We start from the raw sequence: 24,572 nt of genomic DNA, 5'->3' as shown, positions 1-24,572 counted from the left end.
TTTCGGCGCCAGGTAAAGACCTTTTTATGCTCCCAGGCATTTTAATCTTCTTAACTTTTTTAATCTTTTAATCTGTATTTTAATTTTTGTAGTATTTATTTTGTTTTTGCTGTGCTTTTCGTTGTTTGTTTGTATATGTTTTGTATTTTTATTATGATATATTGTATTTTATTTTGTTTGTTCACCGCCCTGAGAGCTGTTTCGCTAAGGGCGGTATATAAATTGAAATAATAAATATAAATAAATAAATAAATCTAGATAGATGACATCTACAGCATTTCCACCATCTTCTAAGCTAATGACCCGATCAAAAAAAGAGATGAGATTAGTTTGACAGGATTTTTTCTTGACAAACCCATGCTGGCTCCTACTAATCACAGCATTGTCATCTAGATAGTTGCCAATGGACTCTTTCATTATCCGTTCTAATATCTTTCCCAGTATTGAAGTCAGACTGACTGGCCTGTAATTCCCCAGATCTTCTTTTTTACCCTTTTTAAAGAGCAGGACGACGTTTGCCCGTCTCCAATCATCCGGCACCTCTCCCGTTCTCCAGGACTTCTCAAAGATGATGGCAAGAGGTTCCGAGAGTACATCCGCAAGTTCCTTCAATATTCTGGGATGCAGTTCATCAGGCCCTGGAGATTTGAACTCATTTAGGTTAACTAAGTATTTCCTGACTATCTCCTTATCAATCTCGAACTGCAATCCCGACCCCTTCCTGAGATTGCTACCGATGCAAGGTTGCACACTGTTCCCTTTTGTCACCTGCTGAAAACAGTTGTTTTCCCAATTGTTTTTTTATCATTAATTTGATTTGATGTTGGTCATTTGTTCTGTATTTTATAATTGTATGATGTTTTGGAGAGCCAGTGTGGTGTAGTGGTTAAGGTGTTGGACTACAACCTGCGAGACCAGGGTTTGAATCCCACATAGCCATGAAGCTCACCTTGGGCCAGTCACTGCCTCTCAGCCTCAAAGGAAGGTAATGGTAAACCACCTCTGAATACCACTTACCATGAAAACCCTATTCATAGGGTCGCCATAAGTCAGAATCGACTTGAAGGCAGTCCATTTCCATTTTCATGATGTTTTAATGATTTTATTGTACATCACCATGATATTTTTTAAAAAATGAGTTGGTGGTTTAGAAATGCACTTATAAATGCAATACAAACAGAAGTATGGCCAACAAAAACTAATTTTAAAGTATTTTATTTGCATGTACTCAGAATAGTATTAACCTACTGTGTCATGAAAAATATTTTCCAGGAGGCTTCCCCCATATTAAAAACAACGGTTGGTAGTCAAAGCTAGTTCTACTCAGAGTAGATCTGTTCATGCTAATAGACATAACTAACTTAGGTTCATTAATTTCAGTGCGTGTACTCTGAGTAGGACTGAGTTAAATACAACCCAATAATAACATTAAGCAAAACGTTTGCAACACACGCACACATATATAAAACAAAACAATAAAATTCTTTAATAGTACAGTAAGGAGCAATAAGATAAAAACTACTAAGAATTGCCAGAAGAGATAAAAGCAGCATAATCTACTGTCATTATAAGGAATATAAGTAGTTTCACCTGGTGCTGAAACTCATAAGGCAATCATCATTGTCATTATTAATGGGATATCATGTTTGTAGAGATAATTTGGAGTAGCAAACACTAGCTTCTTTAGGCAGATTTTTTACAACCAAGGATGGAACCACACCTCTTTCAATTATACAAATGCAACCCCAAGCAACATGACTATGGAGGACCCTCTCCAGGTTGAAGAATATCATAGACAACTTCCCAAGACAAAATGAAATTACCACCTCAAGGTATATATAATTGGAAAGTCCTCTGTCAAATGGATGAGTTCTTCCAAACTCATCTCAGATTAGCTCTGAAATTATCCAAGATGTTCTGGGGGTTTGGGAATCAGAAAAACATAGATAATTTTTCTGAGACAATCTGAGAGCTTGGAAAAAATGCCCTTGCCCATCACTACTAGCCTTCACTGTATCCAAAAACCCTCCTGCCCTCTCCCAAACACACTCCCCCTTCCCTCGCAACATGTATTGGGCCTTGTGCCATAATACGCTGTAAGGCATATGGAGAAGAAAGGGGGGGAAGGGAAAACCTTGCTCTTCCACTTTCCCCATGTGTGTGCTGTTTCTGCTTTCTCTGTATAGTGCAGTGTATGTGTGGGGAACTGCATTTTTCTCTGCTCGCCCAATGAAAATTGTCTCGCTACACTGAGTCCTGCCTAGGTTAAACTAAACTGGCTCACAATATAAAGTTAATCCTTCTCAAACTGCCTAAACACTGAAGTAGGAGTATTTTGCCCTTCCTAATAAATAATCCTTTGCAGACTTTTAAAAATGTGCAGCATTTGTGTGTGTGTGTTTAGTAGGAAAAAGGAAATCTTCCAAGGGTAAACTTTTGTTTACTGACCGTGTGATATTTGAAAGAAATCAGTGTGGAGGAGAACAAGGAAGTGATCCTGACGGCTGAATTGTGTTTGAAATTTGAAGACAGGGAGGAAAAACTAGAGCAGGATGCTTGTTCCTTTTCGCTTTCTTTGCTGGGGCAGTGCCCAACCCTCCTTTCTTCCAGAGAAACCAGATTGTGCAGGCCCCTTTTAGCTCGTCGTTAATCCAGCAGAAAGTTTGCAAAGAGCCACAGTGCCGGAAATGTGGCGACCAGCCTCTGTAGTTGCTTGAACAGAGAGGAGGACGAGCCGTTTGGAAAGAAATTTAATGTAAGTGTACCATGATTTTATTTTATTCGGGCGGGCGTGGGGGAGGGCCAGCTTTCCGAACGGAATGCTTTCCTTATGCTTTCCTTATAGCTTCCTGCAGGCCCTTAATATGTGCCTGAACTCAGTTTCAGTCTTGCATTATTTCTTTATTTTTAAAAAGGATTTGCATTCCTATCTGAGGTGCATGCTTAGAAATGTGTAGCATTCCGGATGAGGTTAAAGCAAATTGAGCTGGATTAAAACAAATTGTTTCCCTTAGTTGTTTTGTGAAATTAGAATGTATATAGTATATAATTTAGTATATAGTCTGAGGTTGCTTCGACTTCTTTCTTCAGTTTAGAGAACTGTGTGGCTATATGAATTTTAGCATATTATTGCAGTATCCCAGGGTCTTTTGATTATGAACAAAAATCACAGGCACCCCCCCTTTCCCCAAACGAAATCCAAGAAGTAGATAGAAAAAAAAGAGTTCAGCCAAAGGCAAAAATGAAAATTTCAGCCACAGCCGAACTTGCAATATGGATATTAATTTGCTCCAAGGGTTTTGTTCCCTGCCTGCTTTGTGGTTGCTTTAAACTAAAATACTTTTCGATAAGTCCCATTAAAATCATTGTTTGCTTCTGGAATGTTTATCTCTGAGTAAAAACATGCACAGGCTTCAGCTACATATCTGCTAGAATCTAGAGCCGTCCAGCCCAGATTTAAGGAGTTGTTTGGGTTCTCTCCACATGCTGTATCCTTCCACATTTTGCAGGTGACATTTGATACAGTTTTTTGTAGTTTTTAACACACCCTTCCAAGGGCCATTGAAGACCACGTGGCCATCCTCCCTTCTAGCACGTTTCTGTCTGCTGTATGTAGAGCATGGTATAGTTGTCCAGGGTCTGGGGGTCTTAGACCCTTTACTTTTTGGGGACCAGGTTTCCAGCAGGGTCCCTATGTCTTCAGCATCCTATGAGACAATCAGCATTAAAGGGGAGTGAGTGTGTTAGCTGCTGAGAAGCGGCTTCTAACATGCTTCCTTGTCCTTTCGTGCTGATAGGAGCCAATCAGAGTGAAAGGAGGTGAGTCAGCTATTGAGAAGACTCTTCTCAGCAGTTAACAACCTCCCCTTTCTTGCTTATTGGCTCCTAGGGATATCTGTTGTTGCGGAAGAAGGCATTAACAAATATCTCATTCTCAACCCAGCAGCAAAAAAGGGGTGTGTGTGGTTGTGACTAACATGAAGGGACCCTGCACTTCTGAATTTGCTATTATACTACAGATGTTTGTTGTTGTTGTTGTTATGTGCCTTCAAGTCAGTTATGACTTATGGCGACCCTATGAATCAGTGACCTCCAATAGTATCTGTTATGAACAAGGTCTTATTCACTAATAGGCAAAAAACCTTGCGGTTTAAGAACATACCTACAGGCAACAGATATTTTTATCAAACTTTAAAAAGCAGGGAAATTGCGCAGCTATAGTGAATGCACCAGGGTAGCAGGAGACCTGACCTCATCTCTGAGATATTGGACTGCCCTACAAATTTGTCAAAATGCAAACACAATTTGGGTTGGTCTTTCACAGTCCAATCCACTTGCTGTGTAGCTTGGAAGAATTTGGTAACATGTGCCTCTGAGCATATGGTGAGTGGTGGCAACACTTGCCATGTCCAGAGATAATTATATTTTTGTATGTTTGTTGGTGTTCTTCTTACTTTGCTTCTTTCCTGTGTTACTAATGTTTCTACAGAGAATCTAAACTAGAAAATTTTATTTCCCTCATTATTCATCCTAGAAATCTGTGTCAAATTTATTTTTATTATTTTCAAAACCATTTTATTAATGTCATATGCTGGTGAAGACAGCCTTTTGTGTTTCAAATTGGAGGTTATGTTCTATTTCTATTTTGGGTGCATTAACAGTTGAATCTGAAACTGCAGTTTGATGTAAAATCAGACTGATTACAATATGTTGCTATTTCAGCAATGACTCTAGCTGTTGGAAAAGAGAGGATGCATGTTTTCAGCCTGCTATGTATAAACCACTTTATTTAAGGCAAGGTGGGCATGGTCAATTAAAAACATAGAGCATACCTAGAATTTTGCTAAAATATATTTCACCTCCCACTGTTTTATCTTGTTCAAATTGAGACACTCCTGAGGTCCACTGGAGACTATTCTGCAGAAGTCAGTTCCATTATTTGTTGTAAATTGCCCAGAGAGCTTCGGCTATGGGGCGGTATACAAATGTAATAAATAAATAAATAATTCCACAATTATGTTTGGAGTTTTTTTAGTATAAATTTTGCAAAGTGTTGCTGTACTTCACATCTTCACAGAAACAGAAACAAAAGAAAATGATTTCCTATAGGAAACATCACTAAAATTGCAAAGTAAATCAGACATATTTAAAGGGACCATCTGAACTATATCAACTGTCTTAATAATGTTGCTTCCTCCCTGCTAAAACAAGATCAGCACAGCACATCTTTTTTCTATTATTTGGGCTGGTTGCAGGTGTTGCCACCACTCACCATATGCTCAGAGGCACATGTTACCAAATTCTTCCAAGCTACCCAGGAAGTGGATTGGACTGTGAAAGACCAACCCAAATGGTGTTTGCATTTTGACCAATTTGTAGGGCAGTCCAATATCTCAGAGAGGAGGTCAGGTCTCCTGCTTCCCTGGTGCATTCACTATAGCCGTGCAATTTCCTTGCTTTTAAAAGTTTGATAGAAATATCTGTGGGCTATAGGTACATTCTTAAACCACAAGGTTTTTTGCGTATTAGTGAATTTCCCAGCTTTTAAATCCGGGAGGTAAGAAATGGGATCCTGTGCAAGTTTGCTGAGAATGGATCGATAGTTTGCATGCTTATTGAGTTCAGTGGGATTTACTCCCCTGCAATCATGCTTAGGATAGGTGAAACTGACCACAGAGGATGGGGAGAAGAGGAGGAGGAGGAGGGAGGGGAGGAAAGGCAGAGGGGAGGACTGGGATGGGAGCAGGCAGGAGGGGGAGGGGAGAAGGAGGACAGGTTTGATCATTTGCATGTTTATTGAATTCAGTGCGATTTACTCCCGTGCAATCATGGTTAGGATAGGTAAAAGTGACCAGGGGGGAGGCAGGGAGGGCTGGAGTGGGCAGGGGAGGAGAAAGAAGGCAGAGGAGAGGGGAAGGAGGGGGAAAGCAGGTCTGATCATTTGCATGCTTATTGAGTTCAATGGGATTTACTACTATGCAATGATCATTAGGATAGGAAAAACTGACCATGGGGGAGGAGGAAGGGGCATATTGGAGGGGGACAAAGGAAGGGGGAGGGGAGGGGAGGTTTGATCATTTGCATGCTTATAGAGTTCAGTGGCATTTACCTCCCTGCAATCATGCTTAAGATAGGTAAAACTGACCATGGGGATGAGGAAGGGGAGCAGGATGGGGAGGGAGGGGCAAAGGAAGGGGGAGGGAAGGGGCAAGGGGGGGTTAGGAGGAAGGAGAAGGGAGGGTGGGTTTGATAATTTGCATACTTTTTGAGTTCAATGGGATTTATTTCTGCAATCATGTTTGAAAATGGAAATGGACTGCCTTCAAGTCAATCCCGACTTACGTTGACCCTATGAATAGGGTTTTCATGGTAAACGGTATTCAGAGGTAGTTTTACCATTGCCTTCCTCTGAGGCTGAGAGGCAGTGATTGGCCCAAGGTTCCCAGTGTGCCATGGCTGTGTGGGAATTCAAACCCTTAAGATGGAGGAGTTCACAGCATTATCACACAGTCCATTAGATCTTACACCTCATTACTCATAGCTTTGGGGGTCCAGAAAGCAAGCAAGCCTCTCTGTCTCCCTAGTTCCCAGCTTCTCCAGACTATACTAAAAACACAAGCCTCTCCTTGGCCACAGGATGGGGGAAAAGGTCCCTCACCTGAAAGAATTCCAATAGCTCCCTTTGGATATGTAGATTGACCATTCATTAAGTCCGTTAACTCACAGGTTAGCTTAACAAAGGAAACTAGCCTGACCAGTAGAGCTGGTTTCTTGCTTGCATATCCCAGCTTCAGATACAAGATTACAAGCTTGAAGGGAACACAAAGAAATCATCTATCACATCCCATAACAATATGTTGGCCCTGGCCAGTTATCAGTGAAAGATGATGGTAGGCCCCATCTACCCTTCCAGTTTATATTGGACTTGTTTTGATTAACCCATACTTTATTTCTTAGATTTCTAAACTGTACTCAGCTGCCTCTTAGCATAAACTCCTAAAATAGATCTCATTTCACTGACTAGCTTTCTGCATCTTAGTGAATCCATGACTGCTACTTTTGGGGTGCCATATTCTGCAGTTTCCAAACCCTCTCCCCAAAACTCATCCATGAGAATGACAAAGACCACTGCGGAACCAGGAGCTGCTGCTTCCTACTTTGTGTACAGAAGTGGCCCTGGGGAAATGGTATTGCCTTTAATCCAAGTTCTTCACATAGTAAACAACGCTAACTGATGAGCTCAGGAAGGTGCCATGATTGTGGACATGCTTGGTGGCTGGCAAGCCTATTTGCCAGCATGGGGCAAATGGTATTTCGAAATGACACAAATATTGATTCAGATGAGCAGAACTCCTTCACTATACCTAACGTCAGAGAAGCCATTTAAGCTACAGGCCTTTTATGCAGAAATATTCAAGCAGAGCACAGCAAGGTTGATAATTTTTTTTAAGTATTTGAGGTATAAGAATATTGGTGTGCTTATCCATGTAGGTTAACAGGATTTCTTTAAAAAAGCAGAACTGTGGAGCTTGTGGTGATAAAACAGAGGAACAGATGCCCAACTGTGTGAAAGGCACTTTTTAATATAAAGTTTCTTCTTCTTTCAGTATTAGGCACACTTGTTTATTCTGTGCACTCACTACCTGTAAGCCACCCTGAATATATCAGTCCTAGTGCTGATCCCTGCTACTCTAAATAACCAGCTAGGCACCAGCAGGATCAAATCTGAGGGGCAGCATCCAAATAAGCAACTGTTTTGCCACAAGTCCCAAGTTTCCATTCCTTTTGTCCCACGTCAGGTTCAGCACTACTGCTAAACCACGTGTAGCAGGGAGACAAGCACCAACAGGGAGAAAGCTTCACATGGCTGTAAACAACTTTTTATTTGTGCTTGCTCTGAAGACTTCAAAATGTGATTGGGACCAGGTGATTTGACATTCAGTTTCTCAGTTGTGGCTTCCTGCTTGTGGAATGCTCTTCCCAGCAAGGTCCAACTGGCTCCGTCTTTAACATCCTTCTCGTGCCAGGTGAAAACGTGCCTCTTCTCCCAGGTATGATGGCTTATAATGATTTTGCTGTCTGCTGATAGTATCTTTTTGCTGCTGTTTTACTGAGTTTTTTTATAGATGATTGTATGGCATTCATTGGAATGCATTGTTCTTTTGTCTGATTTAAGTCACAATTTATGCTTTTAAAATTTTGTAAGTTGCTTGGAGGCTCCTTATTTGTCAAGCAACTCATCAATGGAATAAATCATCATTGTACAATTCAGTAAGAGAAGCACAAAAGAAAAGGGTGGAATTCTTGACTTCAGAGATAGAAATAAAAGTTAAGAGTTTTTTTTCCAGCGACAGCAATATTTGACTGCTGGAGCCTACTGAGTGGAAGGCTTCTATTTGAAAACAATTTTGAAAAGTTTTTTTTAGGTATTGGGTGAAATAAACATGAAATTGTTTCTCAATAAACAGTTGTTGTTACAAAGTGTAAGCATCAAACTGTGGACACTGAAATGGCCTTGGACCATCTCTTTCTGGTACAAACACAGGACTGAAGGTTCTTGCATACTCCCCTAGACTGTATTTACATAGACAACTTATATGGGCTCCTACTGAGAGGAAGGATGGGAATGAAATAAATAAATAAGACAAACTTTGTGGTCACCTGAACTGCCGTGGTTTTTGCCAGCAGTTAGGTCTGTCTAGGCAAACTGTGGTCAAAGTCCCACTAAAGACCATACTAAGGTTTAGGGAATTCAACAGCAGAACATATTTATCAATCATATCATATTTATTTGTTCTTTATATATTCATTACATACATACAAGTACATGTGTATCTGGATTCAGCCAGTAAATCAGAATCAAATAGGTCAGGGTTCAAGTCCTGAGTGGTGGTTGTAGCTCATAATAGCATCCATAAGGCTTAAAGTGGCCTTAGCCAGTAGGTCTCATATATATTCTACCTCAGGATTTTATATTAGGCTTATACTTCAGTATACATTGCGGTGTACAGTTAACGTATCTTATAAAAATACAGTAGGGCCCCACTTATACGGTGGGTTATGTTGCAGACCCCCACCGAAAAGCAAAAACTGCCCAAAAATGGAACTCATTGAATGGAATGGCGTGCAGTGCCCGAAAACCGCTGTAAAAGCAGAACAAGCGCTGTATGAGTGACTTTAGTCTAATTGCGTCTTATTGAGACCGCCGCATTAGCGAAGCGCCATAAAGCGAAGTGCCGTAAAGTGGGGCCCTGCTGTACAGTATCCCATGCTTCATCATCATCAATGAAGCCAGGTTGAGTTGCAGCATTTAAAAGAATACTTAAACCTGAAGATGCACAAAACGGAATACACAGTCAATAAATCTCCAATCCATCTGTCCCCATATTACTGCATTGGCCAGTTCCCTAGAATATTCAGAATGCCTGGAGGAAGACGAAGGTTTTCAGCTAATGCCAAAAGATGGATACTAGTAGCAGGTGAACATTGGGGAGGGAGTACTGAATGTTCAGGGGGTGGAGTATTCCTGCTGGAGTACTAGTGCTGAAAAGGCCCTCTGACGAGTCTGAGGTCCTATTAGCACTATACATTTAAAGCAGCATGATACCACTTTAAACAGTGATGACTTCCCCTAAAGAATCCTGGGAAATGTACTTTGTGAAAGGTGCTGAAAGTTGTTAGGAGACCCCTGGTCCCCAAACAGCTGAAATTCCCAAAGTTCCCTGGGAAGAGGGCTTGATTGTTAAACTACTCTAGGAATCGTAGCTCTGTGAGGGGAATAGCTGGGAAAGGAAGATGAGAGAAAGCTGGTGACCATGCCCTCACTAAAGGGGTCTGCCAGAAAGCTCAATCACCTACCAGGGCAATTTTCCTCTTTAATTTGTGTTACATTAAGGGTGAGAGGAGATACCAAAGAGGTAAGGGGAGAAGATCCTTCGTTTGGTTCGTCAGAGTTTTGATATGTTTTCCATGTAAGTGTTCCTAGAGAGATGGGCCAAACTGAAGTAACTAAAGAGGTTTCCTGCTCTTCTCTGCACATCAGGCTCTTCCCTACTGTCCTACTCTAGAAGCAAGCTGGGAAAGGAGGGAGAGGACAAACTTCTCAAGGGAGAGGAGGGAACTCATCTCCATGGCATGCCCTACCTCACTCAGCTTTCCTACCTGTCTTCTCACCTGGAAGAATGAGGATGTCCTTCTCTCTCATTCATATGCCCAGTCTTCTTTTTCTCTATTTGTGATCTTTCAAAAGGATAGGAGGGCACAGAGTTATCAGCTGAAAGCTAGATGGTACCCCTCAAAAGTATGGATTAAGCCCATGGATGCAGTTATTGAGCCCTACCTGGATTTCTTCAGGATATATTCTTGAAAAGCAGACATTAATATTAAATTTGCACCTTCTTTTTCAGGAAAATGAGGAAGCTTTTTATTTGCTGGACATGGCTCCCTTTCATCCTTTTGAGCATCTATGTTCATTGTGGATCAGCTGGGAATGTTTGTAAAATTATGCATAAGATGGCAGATTGTAGTCATTTAAAGCTGACTCGGATTCCCTCTGATCTCCCGACCAATATAACAGCTTTGGATGTTTCTCATAACCAGCTAAAAACGCTTCCACCTACAAACTTTACGAAGTACAGTCAGCTTGTTTACTTGGATGCAGGATTCAACTCAATCTCTAAACTGCATGCAGAACTGTGTATGAATTTGCCTCTGTTAAAAGTTTTGAAGCTGGGACATAATCAGTTGCATGCATTTCCTGATGATGTTTTTATTTACTGTACCAATCTGAAGGAGCTTAATTTGGGATTCAATATACTGGAAGTAAAAAATGAGCCTTTCAAAAATCTGAAGGTAAGATCTAACTTTCAACTGTATTTTTTTGCATAAATTTGGATGATGGCATAGTCAAACTCAAATCAGCAGGGAAGGGGATGGGCAGGACATGGTTAAATATAAGGAGTTGTCTTAAAGTAAGTCAGACCAGTGGTTTGTCTAATGGTTATTTTGATTAGCAACAGCTTGCCAAGTTCTCAGGTAGAAGTGTTTTTCAAATGGGCTTGAGATCCTTTACTTTGAGATGCCAGGACTGGACCTAAAGCCTGGTACATAACAAAATAAATGCTCTGATCCATTGCTCCTCTCCCTAACATGAGAGTGTATATACACTGCTGTCAAGTTTGGCTGATTGTACATTTTCCCCTACTTCTTATTTTTTTATTCAGTCCTGTGATCTATGAGAGGACAGTCTATATATAGGCTCTATGCTGTGTGGGAGTTAGCAAGAAGCCTGAATGTATATGATCGTGTGCAGTGATTGTACATGTATGTTTTCTGGGAAACTGTGATTGGCTATGGTTTCCTGGCATGGGTGTCTACTGCAGACTGCAGGCATGTCAGCTATTACAAATTCTGATATACTTTGATTGCACATTAATTTCTACAGATGGCACCCTTGTAGTTCTGTATCTTGACAAACTGATGCCAGACTGAAAAGGGGAATCTTTGAAGCCATGAATGAGTGTTGTGGTTTTGTACCCCTCCCCTTCCTGTTGCACACTGGCTTTGGCACAAAGATCCTAGCTTGCATTAAGTCAAGAGTTCCCCATTACATCCATATTGGGTAACTCAGTTATAACTTCAGTTAACAAACTAGGATAATAAGACAGGATCAGATCCTGAAAGAGAGCGCAGCTATGGTGCTCCTCCATGGCCCCAGTCATTTCCTCTACTTACAGATGTACAGGAGTGGGTTGTGGCTGATCAGTAGCATGGGGAAAGCATTCTCCCCATGGTTATATAACTTTCATTTGTTAACTGCCCAAATTCAAGGACTGGCCGCTGGCCTTAAAATGCCCAGATTGAAAAGTTAATTGAGCCATACTTTAAATTAACTCCTAGAATTGAATTCACTTGCTTTGTATGCAGACATTTAGGACCTGTCTACATAACACATTTGAATTAGTTTTGCACCAACTCACCTTTCATTACTTCTTATGAATTCTGGGATTGTCATTTGTGAAGGCTCTGAGAAGTCTCTGTTAGAGATTTCTTCACATAGGGTGAAAACAATTAACTACAATTCTGATGTTTACTGTGGAGAGAGTGAGTGAGTGAGAGAGTGAGAGAGTGAGAGTGAGAGGGACCATAAAACCAATCTAAAACTGTAGTCTGATATGTCTGTAGTAGATACAGCTCTAGAGCAGTGGTCCATCCTTTCCCTTGACAGAATGATTATCTTTTATTTCAGAATACCTAAGGGTTAGAGAGCCAGTGCGGTGTAGTGGTTAAGGTGTTGGGCTACGACCTGGGAGACCAGGGTTCAAATCCCTACACAGCCATGAAGCTCACTGGGTGACCTTGGGCCAGTCACTGCCTCTCAGCCTCAGAGGAAGGCAATGGTAAAACCACCTCTGAATACCGTTTACCATGAAAACCCTATTCATAGGATTGCCCTAAGTTGGAATCAACTTGAAGGCAGTACAGCAGCAGCAAGGGTTAGAAGCTTAAGTGACTGATGCCTCTGATGTAAAAAAAACTTAATACAATCTGAGACAACCTTTTAAATACGTTCTGGTTATTGTTTGACATGTTCTAACCAGACAGTGTAAAAATGAGTTTAAAAGGTTTCGGATTTGTTATAAAAGAGGAAAAGAAGTATAACTTTCCCCCACTTTATCTTCCTCAGAATTTGAGCTTGCTCGATGTCTCTCAAAATCATCTAAGCACTTCAAAACTAGGATTCCAGCAACAGTTGGAGAGTCTTCAGGAGCTTGTGATGTCTCAGAATAAAATTACTGAATTGAAGGAAAAAGACCTAGACTTCCTTAGTAACTCATCATTAAATAAACTGGACTTGTCATCAAACCCTCTAAAGGAGGTAAACATTATATGGCTGGGCTTATAGTCTTGATAAACAGGTGTAGTTGTATTGAGACTGGATAACCATCTCAAGCCATAATATGGGCTTGTGTTATTTTTAAATTAATCTGATAAATGAGTAGTATCTTGTAGGTAAAAATATTAATATAGGCACGGTCCTCTTTGTAAGATTGTGGGCTTAAAATATTTTGGTTAATGGGCCATTTTGCATAAAAGGAACACAGCTTATGTAGAGTTGCAATTGAATAGGGATATGTGGGAGATGCACAACAAATGTGAATTACTAGGAGTTTCAGAACAGTGTTTGGATAGATCAGTGCTTCCCAGTTTTCTCTCTCATTTTTCTTGTGGCAATGGCAGGTGGATTGTGCTCCTCATCCAGCCTCCAGAGACTCAGCTGCACTACCACAAGAACAAAAGAAAGAAGACCAGGAGGCAGGGAGCTCAGAGGCCCAACCACAGACCACAGTAGCTAGAGCGTTTTTCCAAAAGAAAATCTATGGCTTGGCGTTGTGCATGTGCCTGCCTACCTGCTGGTTTCTCTCCTTGTTGCAGGCATGGCTAGATCCCTGCAGGCTGGATGAGATAAAGGAAGGAAGGGTGCCTAGGCAACATGGTGTCCATAGATCAGTGTAGCCAACCTTTTTGTGACACATTTCAAATGTTGAGGGAGTGCTGGGGGCACCAATCACAAAATGCTGCAATGGGAGGTGTCGCATAACAGAAAATTAGAAAGTAGGCATGGTGAAGCTTTCCCCATAATTGTTTTTCCATACTAGACAAGGCTTGACCTGTTCAATTCTGCCTGCACAATTGTTAAAGGCACAAGAACTTGTTTTTTCCCCAATGCCAACCCTAAACCAAAGCCTAGGCTGCCATCCTGTACCCACTTATCTGGAAGTAAGCCCCATTAAACACAAAGAGACTTACTTCTGAGTAGACATGCATACTATTGTACTAGAAGTTAATTAGAGAGCCTGTGTGGTGTAGTGGTTAAGGTGTTGAACTACAACCTGGGAGACCAGGGTTCGAATCCCCACACAGCCATGAAGCTCACTGGGTGACCTTGGGCCAGTCACTGCCTCTCACCCTCAGAGGAAGGCGATGGTAAACCCCCTCTGAATACCGCTTACCATGAAAACCCTATTTGTAGGGTCGCTATAAGTCGGAGTCGGCTTGAAGGCAGTCCATCATAAGTTAATTATACAGTGAATTTTTAATGAGTGCCTGGTCTTTAGCTCCTAAGCCTCTTTGCAAAGTTTTGACATTTGCTTTTTATAGGGAGGGGAATTCTTTAACATTCACTCACGTTTATTGTGTAGTAGTATTTGCAGAAAATAATTTCTGGGCACTACATAATCTCAGGCAAGCCCAGTACAGGATAGATGCATCCTGGTTGTTAGGGGGAAAGGAAGGGCAAACTATGAGATTCCAAGGACTAGGAAAAAAAGACAGAAGCAGAAAAAGTGCTTTAAAGGGAGGGCAAAACAGCAGCTCTTTAGGACCCTAGGGATTCCTATTGCCTGGTATCCAAACAACTAATTTATTAATCACAGCTCTGACTTCATTCATTGGCTAATTAAACCTGACAGGCAGGAGCAGCCAGGCTGGCTCATTTCACATAAATTGCTTTAGAAAGATAGTTGCACATTTTGCTCCATAACCTTCTTCCTAGAGGGCTAGAGATGTGCTTTTTTAAAAAATGAAAGCTCGGATTCTGGTCTGCCTGTTGGGCACGCTGCTGAAGGTCTTAGCAGGTGCCGTAGTGCTCATGGGCGATGGGTTGGTGACCCCTGCCATACATTGTCCACTCTAACTTAGAGAATGGTCCAGTTCTCACAATGAAATTGTACTGTTAATTGGCCATTTTCACACACATCCTGAAAGTGCTGAAAGAGAATAGCTGAATATTTCACCCCAGTGCTAGTTTCATGTAGCATTCCTTTCGTAACCCCCTCCCTTTTTCTGTATCTTTCTAGTTTCACCCCGGCTGTTTCCGTGCTATTGGAAATCTGTATGGCCTTCTCTTGAACAATGTTCCATTGGGACCTAATAACACAGAGAAACTTAGTTCAGAATTATCTGGAACAAGAATTCAGAATCTTTCAATGACCCAGGTGCAACTTTCATGGATTTCCAACTCAACCTTCAGTGGAATGAAAAAAACGAACCTCACCATTTTAGACCTATCTAACAATGCTTTGGCTGGGATTGAAAATGGGTCTCTTGTATATTTTGAGGATTTAGAAATTTTAAATCTAATGAATAATAATATTAGACATCTCTTTTCTCATTCCCTCTATGGATTGTACAACGTAAATTATCTGAATTTGGGAAATTCATATATCAAAAAAATTGATGATTTTGCTTTCCTGTGGCTAAAACATTTAGAGTATCTTATTCTGGATGGTAATAAACTTATGGAAATTACTCCTAATACATTTAAAGGTTTAGATAGTTTGAAAAAATTGAGTTTAAGCCAGTGTAATATGACCACAATAACAGAGAAAACATTTTCATCACTTGCTAATTCATCACTGCAGTTTCTCAACCTAACAAAATGTGGAATCACTTCTATCAAGGCTAAGGCCTTTTCTTGGCTGGGACAACTAAAATCTCTGGATTTAGGTTTAAATAATATTAAGCAAAACCTCACTGGCCAGGAATTTCAAGGTCTTAGTAATATTGAGACTCTCTATCTTTCTTACAACAGTCAGGTGAACTTGACAAGTGAATCCTTCACTTCCATTCCAAATCTTAGAAAGCTGAGGCTGAGAAGGGTAGGTTGTAGTAACCTTGAAATCTCTCCCTCACCATTCCGTAAATTGAACAATTTGACAATCCTAGATATAGGTAACAACAATATTGCTAACATGAGAGATGACCTGTTTGATGGACTCCACCAGCTTGAAATTCTGGATATGCAACATAATAATCTGGCTCGACTATGGAAGCAGGCCAACCCAAATGGCCCTGTTCTCTTCTTAAAAGGTCTTCAGAAGCTGCATCTGCTTGATTTAGAATCCAATGGCTTTGATGAGATTCCAGGAAAGGCTTTCCATGGCTTATCTAAATTAAGGAGCTTGAATTTGGAAAGCAATAATTTGAATTTGCTTCCAGAATTTATCTTTGATGAACTGGTAACTCTGAATTCGCTCTTCCTAGAGAAGAACCTTATGACAGCTGTTGATGAAAAAGTGTTTGGAACTATTTTCACAAATCTGAAAGAACTAAATATGGGAAACAACCCTTTTGACTGCACTTGTGAAAGCATAGCTTGGTTTGTTAATTGGCTTAATGGAAGTAGAACGTATATCCAAGGATTGAATAATTATCTCTGTAACACCCCCTCTAAATATCATAGTAACAGGGTAGTACAGTTTGATACCTCACCATGTGATAGTGCACCCTTTAAATTGGTCTGCATTGTGAGCACTACTTTGGTATGGCTCCTCATCTTTGTAGTCCTACTCATCCACTTTGAAGGGTGGAGAATAAAATTTCTCTGGAATGTGACTGTAAACAGAGTCCTTGGCCACAGGGAATTAGACAGACCACAGCAACAGTTTGATTATGATGCCTATATCATTCATGCCAAAAAGGACAAGAATTGGGTGTCCAAGAACTTTATTCCTCTTGAAGAAAACAGTCAACCAGAAATTAGGTTTTGCTTAGAAGAACGAGATTTTGAAGCTGGAATATCTGAATTTGAAGCCATTGTCGATAGTATAAAGAGGAGCAGGAAGATTATATTTGTTGTAACTGAACATCTCTTAAAAGATCCTTGGTGCAAAAGGTAAGTTAAAAATACTTGTAACAACTAGCTTTCCATTTATGTTTTTACAGCATGCCTTCACTACAATTTTAAACTAGCTTCAAACCTGTAAAATGGTGTGATTCCCAGCCAAGAAATCCTGGGTATTGCAGTATTATGTGTAAAAGAATGAACTCAAAGCAGAAATATCTGCCAGCTGAGGTCAAGCATTACAAATTCTTCACAGTAGCCTTGCACTGAATGTACTGTTCAAATTATGACTCTTTAGATTCTGTTAACCAAATAGCATAGCATTTCACTTCTCATGTGGTGGTTAATGCCAAGTAAGCATTATCCCTTGTTTCTGGAAAATTCTGGACGCTTAGTCTTCAAGTACGTAATCTTGTATCCTTGTGTCTAAGCAGACATAAATCGTACAATGTAGAATTTATGGTTTTGGATTATGCTCCAAGGTAGTAAAGGGTTTCGTTAGTTATAAACCAATATGTTTTGATAGTTACAACACAAAGTAAGTAATAGAAATGTATTGATTTCGAGCAGGGGTGCTAGCACTTGTAATTGTCATTGAATGCTCGCCTCAGTTCTACAAGCTGCCTCCTCCAGTGGTTTCAGGCCCACAAACGTATCTTGGGGACAGGAAAATGTGATAGCATTTCCAGGGCCCTGGTGGATTGCCTTTTCTGATAAAGGACTGGGACTATAAGTCTCAAAATACCCAGCTATATGCATCATTTCCACTAAGGAAAATACTTTCCAGGGCCAGAGAACCTTTGGCCCTTGGTGATGAACTACAACTCTCATAATCCCTAGCCATTGGCTATGTTGGATGGGGCTGCTGGGAATTCAATAACATCTGGAGGGCCAAAGATCCCCCATACCTGCTCTAGGGCCTTTTCTTTGGAGGGAATGATAAATGTAGTGCCAGTTTCCTGCCAGAGTTCTGGGACTTTTGGCCTCTGTCCCAGTTCCTGGCTGGAAAAGATGCTCTGCTATGGCCCTAGGAGTGCCAGCTCTGCCTTCTCCAGAAAGGTAAGTCTCTCGGGCTGGGAAAGGAGGAGACAATGGTGTTTTGTGAGTGTTCCAACTAATCCTTTTACAAGCTTTTATGAACATTTAAGCTTTTGTGAGTATTTGATTGGGACACTCACAAAAGCTTGACCTCTGTTGGATTGAACATTTGTACAGGTAAAATGAATAGTAAAATAATGGAAATAATTGGAAATAAATGATTAAATTATTGTATGGAAACCCAATGATTAAAATGATTTGAATTTGTCTTTTTTAGTGATTCAAATGGCCTTAAATCAATCGAACCAGTTGTGTGCAGGAATAGAATGGTACTGCACCATCTGTTTGTAGGCAATCCATGTACTGCATGTAATTCACATTATCAGGACTCGGGGATCTTGGACCATGCTTAATGACTATTTTCTGTTGCAGCTAGGGTTGGAAAGCTCACAAGCGTCAAAAAATCTTTCTTGGATATTTAGGGAGGGTTGCAGACAGAGGTGAGAGTGTTCACCGATTCCAAGTGAGGACAACGCTTCTGGCATTCAGTCTGAAGTGACTTTGTGTTCTTGTCACATAGCCATATATTATTGGCTACATGGAAACATAACATTAGCATGGTTGTTAAATTGGCTGTCGCGTGAAGAAGCCATAACATAAAACAAAAATGGGTTCAAAGCAGCTGCAGATTGCACAGTGAAAACCATATAAACAATTATGAAAGGGGAGCCAGGGATAAGTTAGGAGCCATTTCAGCACCTCTGGAAGCACTGTTTTCATGCCAAACATTCATAAAGTGCAATTCTAATGACATGGTCAACTTAAAATAAGACAATCTGAACGCCCTATTCTGCAAAATATCTGGTTTTGTTGGTATTCTACCATTGACAGGGTTATTGAATCACAAGTCAATGAACCATAAAAACATATGTTTTTGAATATGTATGCATGTTTTGTACCAAAATAGTTTTATTCTCTTTGTCTTCTGTTCAGGTTCAAAGTGTACCATGCTATACAGCAAGCCATTGAACAAAGTCGGGATTCCATCATACTAGTTTTTCGACATGACATTCCTGATTATAAATTGAAAAATGCACTTTGTTTACGAAGAGCAATGTTCAAATCTCGCTGTATCTTGGAATGGCCGGTACAGAATGATCAGATCAATGCATTTTACCAGCAGTTAAAATCAGCACTTAAAACTAGTAGCAGGATACTATGACATTTTAAAAGGATTATAGTAAACTATTTTGGATGTTTGAATTAACAGCCAAAATTCTATCCATAATATACGATATGAAAAGGGGGAAAACATCAACTGTGTAGACCGGAATCACAGAGAGTAAGTTCAGGTAACCACTAAATGCAGAATGTTCTAAAGCATACAAGAGGACATGGCTAGTAACCTCAATATCCCTTCTCTCCACCCCATGTGTGAAGACGATCTCAAAGAGGAAAATCATGTCCCGAACAGAATGAAGCTCAGTTCAGTTCAGCTTTCTTTTCTGTCTCCCTACTCCCTACAAGAAAATAAGTGCTAGAGCAGGCACAGTCTGCTGACTTTTTCTTGACACCTCTTCCTAAAAACAGGGCCTGGAGGTGGCAAATGATACCGAGGGTGGATAGTGGTATGGTAGTTAAATAATACATGATGAATAGTTTGTGTGCTTTATTTTAGTTAATAGGTATATAAGGTTTATAGGTTTATAATATATCTGTATTGCTAAAATTGTTACTTTTTCATTCCCTGAGTTTTCATTGCTGACTTGACCCATTTCCTCTCCCTATCTCTTCCTCTTCCAACATTTGCTCTACTTTAGTTTGTTTTGTTATGTGTGCTTTATTGTATTGACAGAAAAACAAAGCTGAATAAAAATATTAATTTAAAATACTGTATATGTTTAAACATAACACATTTGGTTAATTAAGCCTTGTATATATTAAAGAAGATAAAGACGACCATGGGAAGGTACATTAATGTGTTGCGCATCAAATGTTACATGTAACATTAAGCACTAGGAACAGTGACACCATTAAGATAGTGGCTCAAGTTTGAATGGATGCTGATTCATACAATATCATTCAGGCGGGTACAGGTGCTACTGTAGAAATCAACTGTTTTTCTTATTACTTTGTGGAAGAACCAGTAGCTGTGCCACTAAATACTAGTTAGGGAAAAAAACCTGCCTTCGTATAATAAAGGAAATGTTAGCAATGTACAGGCATACCCGGCTTAATGTCGCTTCACTTAACGTTGCCTTCCTATAATGTACATGCTCCATACGCCACCATACCCCACTTAACGTACGTGTGTTTCGCAATTACGGACACTTAATGGCATGACGCCGCTGCCATCTAGCGGCGATTGCAGTGCAGTACATGCATAGATAATTGCTTCACTTTAAGTACATTTTCACTTTACATACACGCTCCGGTCCCATTGCGTATGTTAAAGCGGGGTATGCCTGTATTTGATGCACGATCTATGGGAAATAGACTTCAGGTTGTGGAAACAGGCGTCAAATCAGTGTAGGCAGTTTTCAGAAAAGCTTTGTATAGTATGCCTCCAAAAATCCAAACATGTCTACCTAAATATATAGTTCCTTTTCTTAAAATGTGCCCATATTTAGGAAGGATAACGTGTCTGACTTCAGGGAAACACTAGTTTGTGGAGTTTTGTTTACTGGTTTTCTTCTCCGGAAAACAGACATGCATGCCTCTTCCTGCTCTACATTTTGATTCATGTTTTCTCTTGCGGATCATCTGGAAGAGACATAAGTTGTGTGTGCTTACTGAAGGGAGGAGAGATTTATGTCATGGAGATTTATGACTATACAAGTTACCAAAATGTGTGTGGGTGAAGGACAAAAGGGATTCCTTTTGAATCCTTTTGGCTTTGGGACATACAAAATACTGAAATCAGAAGAAAAGAGATATGTTCAATTGCTTTATCACGATAGCCCCTTAGTAAAGACAGTGTAAACAGATTTGGGAAAAACACCCATTTCCAAACAGTCTCTTATTTTGTTGTTAAAATAAAAATATGAAAATGTTCAGCTCATAACTTATTTGGACTATGGTTATGACAATAAGATTATTATTATTAACGAGATGGATTAATCGACATGTTTATTTGGAGAAAAATTGATAGATATATTTCTTAAAGAATTGAAACCTCTCTTTGACTTTTTGTGGAAAGAATAATGTTTATGAGAAAAAAAAATAAAAAACTCCAGATGTTTCCCTCGAGTGAGCCAGACAAGAGTGGGTTAACTCCCTCTGTTACCTAGGCCAGGCAGAATTTTTAACTTTGAGCAACTTTGACTTTTTTGCTTCCTATTTGAATGGACATTTGCAGTGTTAGTTTATATTAATTTGTATGTCTTATTTTATTACTTTCTATATAATTACTAATTTATTAGCCACCCTAGTACAATAAATTTATGTTGATGGTGCTTTCTGTTGTTTGTTTGTACATGTTTTTGTGATTTTTTACTATGATATATTGTATTTTATCTTGTTTGTTCACCGCCCTGAGAGCTATTCTGCTAAGGGCGGTATATAAATTGAAATAATAATAATAATAACAACTTGCTGTATATTCATTTCAATTTATTTTGTATATTTGTTTCAGTTTTAGGAGCCACAATTTTAGTAGAGTCTGTTGATTATCATTAGGACAGTATCAAGTCTATATATTTTCAGTACTTTTTTTGTCCTTTCTATTCAGATTCATTGTTGAATATATTTTAAACAAGAAGATAAATGTTTATGATCCGATTAAGAAAAATACAGATTTCAAATAATCTTAACACCTCCATGCCTGTATTTACAGTGCATCCTCCACTTTGGGATATGTATAGTAACTCATTGTAAATATCTCTATTTGAATAAGCTTGATTTTTTAAAATATGTATTTTTGGTAATAAGATATTTAAAAAATTTAGGGAAAAGAACAAAATATAAAGAAATAATGGTGTCTATATGTGGAATTATAGCCTGGAGGGAAGCTTTCAAAAGATCTAAAGTGAAAATAAAGGATCTTGTTTACAGATGAACTGATATGTGATGATTCCTTAATTACAGTAATTGGATTATCTTCATTGTGACGCTCCAATATCATCTTTCTGATCTTCTTTTCACTCAAAGTGACAAATTCTCTTTTCTAGCTTGTGCCATGAAAGCTGAGGAGGCTTCGAGGTGGTAATGCCAGGTTTCTCTCCAGGTAAATTATACTTTCACCTACATAAAGAGAAGCACATGGATCATTCTCTAAGTCCCTGTAGTTGAGTAAACAAACCGCATGTACTGAGAGAACCATGTCACTAGTGTCAGGTGTCTAAGGGCAGTACTTGAAAAGCAGCTCCTCCAATGCCACCTAACAAATCTCTGTTTTGAAACTTAAGGAAATTTCATGAGCAATTTGTGATAAAGCATGGAGATCTGCTGGTCAAGAAAATGCTACTGATCATCCCCAAGGCCTTGACATACCTAAGGTAGCTTTTTGCATACCAAACACAGGAAATATTTTTTTTTACTCCAACTGATCATAAATGTTGACTGCACATCAAGTATAAAATGCAATAAAATATTTGTATTGATTAGAAAACATGTAGAATGTATCAATGAATTCTGAACACACTGAACTGATGCAATGAAAAGGGGGGTTCAGAATAGTTTAATTTGGCTAGTTTAGCCAAATAAATAAACACATAATTGGTGTTTTAATCATTATTTTATGAACTTTAAAAGTATGTGTGAAAACCCTGGGTGCAGACATGTGGAAGAGTCAACTGGCATAATTGAAAATTCGGCTTATTTTGTTCTGGGCAGTTGGTTTTTTATGGATACTATAGTAAATAAATTTCTTACAACTGCAATCCCGAGCACTCCTTATGTCTGATTCTATCTATGTCTGATTTTATAGTAGTGCGAATTCTTGTGCAAACTGCTTGGATAGTAAAAATAAATGCACAAGTTTAAGAATGCATACTAAAATATACCTTCCATCTAAATTAATGGTGCAGAGAAAGATGCCATCTGAATGTGCAGCCCATTGTAGCACAAATAATATCTGCATTTGGTTGCACAACTGATTTATGACCCTGGCTACTAAAAGCAAGGATATATGAGACCAGAGTTTATGTGATACCTGATACTATGGGATGCAAAAGTATGAAATCTGCACAGAAATAAAGACATCCCTAGTGTTGTGTGTCCTAGAACTAGGGAAGCTAACCTGTGGCCCTCCAGATGTTTTAAACTTCAACTCTCATCATTCCTGGATGGAAATGATGGGAATACAATAATCTGGAGGGCTACAAGTTAGAAATTGTGGTTCTACATTGAGCACAAATTCCCAGGGTATTTGCTCTGTGGATTTTTTCACATGCCCCATTGTGCACATACCATATGGATGTATGATAACTAGGGCTGCAGTCCTGGGTGTTGGAAGTGGGGCAAGAGCAACTCCTGTTTTGTTCTTTTGTTTAAGCTCCAGAGGGAAGATAGGGCTAGGGTCCTCCAGATGGATAGGCTTTGTTTACCTTTTACCTGTGATGCTCTGACTGACTTCCTTCTGTCGCTAGACTGTGACGCCTTTAGGGAAGCTTACCTGCCCCTCCTGCCCTTTCCATTCCTTTGTTCTCTGGCTGTCCAGGAGAGAGGAGACATTCCTTTGTCTCTGGTCTCTCTCCAAGCATGGGGCTAACTCCTACACCTGGGCGTTATGCCTCCAACTTAGCTAGTTAGTTAGAACTAGGTATGCCTTTTCTATCTACTATGTATTTCTATAAATAAAGTAGCTTTTCTTATTTTACTCAGTCTCCAGTCTCAGTGATGCTGATGCAGGGTAAAAGCCTGCTTTCTTAGGCAAACGCACGCACACGCTGGCACACTCGCATTTCAACATCTGCTGTTACTCTCTGCTGCTGTGGTGCTGCTTTTAAACGAAATTAAGCAACACAACTACACACAGCGCAACACTGGGCGTATGCACAGATCGATTAATAAACTTTGTTTCCCCAATATGCTTCTCAAAACCACTTTTTTTTACCAACCAGTTTCCTGCTATAAAAAACTGAAAAGGAGCTTGATTTTGTTTTGCTTTCTTCACAGCAGTATAAATAGGCTTCCTGAAAAATAAAACTCATTAGATAATGGGAATCAAATTTTAACATTTTCTGCAGTTTAGTTGCCAGTTGTGCTGTAAATGCACTATGCAGCTCTTAAGGACTGTGCTGTCTTGCATATTTTAGTCTTTCTAAAAATCCAATTATGTGTTTTAAGTTTATAAGAGTACTTATTCAGGATTTCTTAAGAATTAAGGTATAACTAGTCTGTTGAATAATTATGTGAATTCTTTCTCAAGAATATAGGATGTATCTCCTGGATCAGATCAAGGCCTAATTAGTTCAGCAGGTTTTCCCCCCCAAGAATACCAGCAACCGGTGGATATTGTGGCCTACCAGAGATTGACCATTGGTCAACTCTTATTCCACTGTTTACTTTTGAATACTGTACCTTGCTTATGAGTGAATAGGCACACACTTCCTAGGGACCAAATCCCACTGAACTCGGATTTACTTCTGAGTAAAATGCTTAGAACTTTTTTTCTCTTTTTATGGTGCTTCAATGGAACATTGTACAGCTGGATGTGTTTTAATTTCGGCTGTTTCACATGGTACTCAATACCTTCTTAATACTAAATATTATGCAACCTGCTACTAGGTTACCCTGTTACTGCACACAAGAGTTTTGTTTTTGTTTTCTTCATAGATGCTGGGTGTGAACACTATCTTTTAATATGTGAAACAGAGCTTCATACATTACAGGATAAAGGTGTTTTTTTTAAAAAAATCACTGATATATGTTTCCAACAGGGGAAAGCTGAAGCTGATAAACAGCTCCC

The 24,572-nt window shown here is 39.6% G+C and overlaps 1 protein-coding gene across 2 annotated transcripts; it reads left to right on the top strand.

Annotated features, from left to right (window-relative positions):
* Window positions 1-2,115: 2,115 nt before the first annotated feature.
* TLR3 (toll like receptor 3) lies at window positions 2,116-19,556 on the top strand. Of its 2 annotated transcripts, XM_061583013.1 has the most exons (6): window positions 2,116-2,755; window positions 7,800-8,051; window positions 10,407-10,851; window positions 12,686-12,877; window positions 14,859-16,675; window positions 18,656-19,556. In XM_061583013.1, exons 3-6 carry the CDS (start codon window positions 10,411-10,413, stop codon window positions 18,882-18,884), a joined length of 2,679 nt encoding a protein of 892 aa, XP_061438997.1. In that variant the 5' UTR covers window positions 2,116-2,755; window positions 7,800-8,051; window positions 10,407-10,410; the 3' UTR covers window positions 18,885-19,556. The 2 variants fall into 2 exon arrangements, with proteins under 2 accessions (XP_061438997.1, XP_061438996.1); XM_061583012.1 differs by lacking the exon at window positions 7,800-8,051.
* Window positions 19,557-24,572: the final 5,016 nt, after the last annotated feature.

Source organism: Rhineura floridana, chromosome 9, assembly GCF_030035675.1.
Source record: "Rhineura floridana isolate rRhiFlo1 chromosome 9, rRhiFlo1.hap2, whole genome shotgun sequence".
Classification (NCBI taxonomy): domain Eukaryota; kingdom Metazoa; phylum Chordata; class Lepidosauria; order Squamata; family Rhineuridae; genus Rhineura; species Rhineura floridana.
Note: the sequence above shows the minus strand (reverse complement) of the source record. Positions and strands in the feature narration are given on the sequence as shown.

Coding starts and splice junctions, on each gene's coding strand:
- TLR3 (XM_061583012.1), top strand. Junction 12,878..14,858: donor CATCAAACCCTCTAAAGGAG/GTAAACATTATA, acceptor GTATCTTTCTAG/TTTCACCCCGGCTGTTTCCG. Junction 16,676..18,655: donor AAAGATCCTTGGTGCAAAAG/GTAAGTTAAAAA, acceptor TCTTCTGTTCAG/GTTCAAAGTGTACCATGCTA.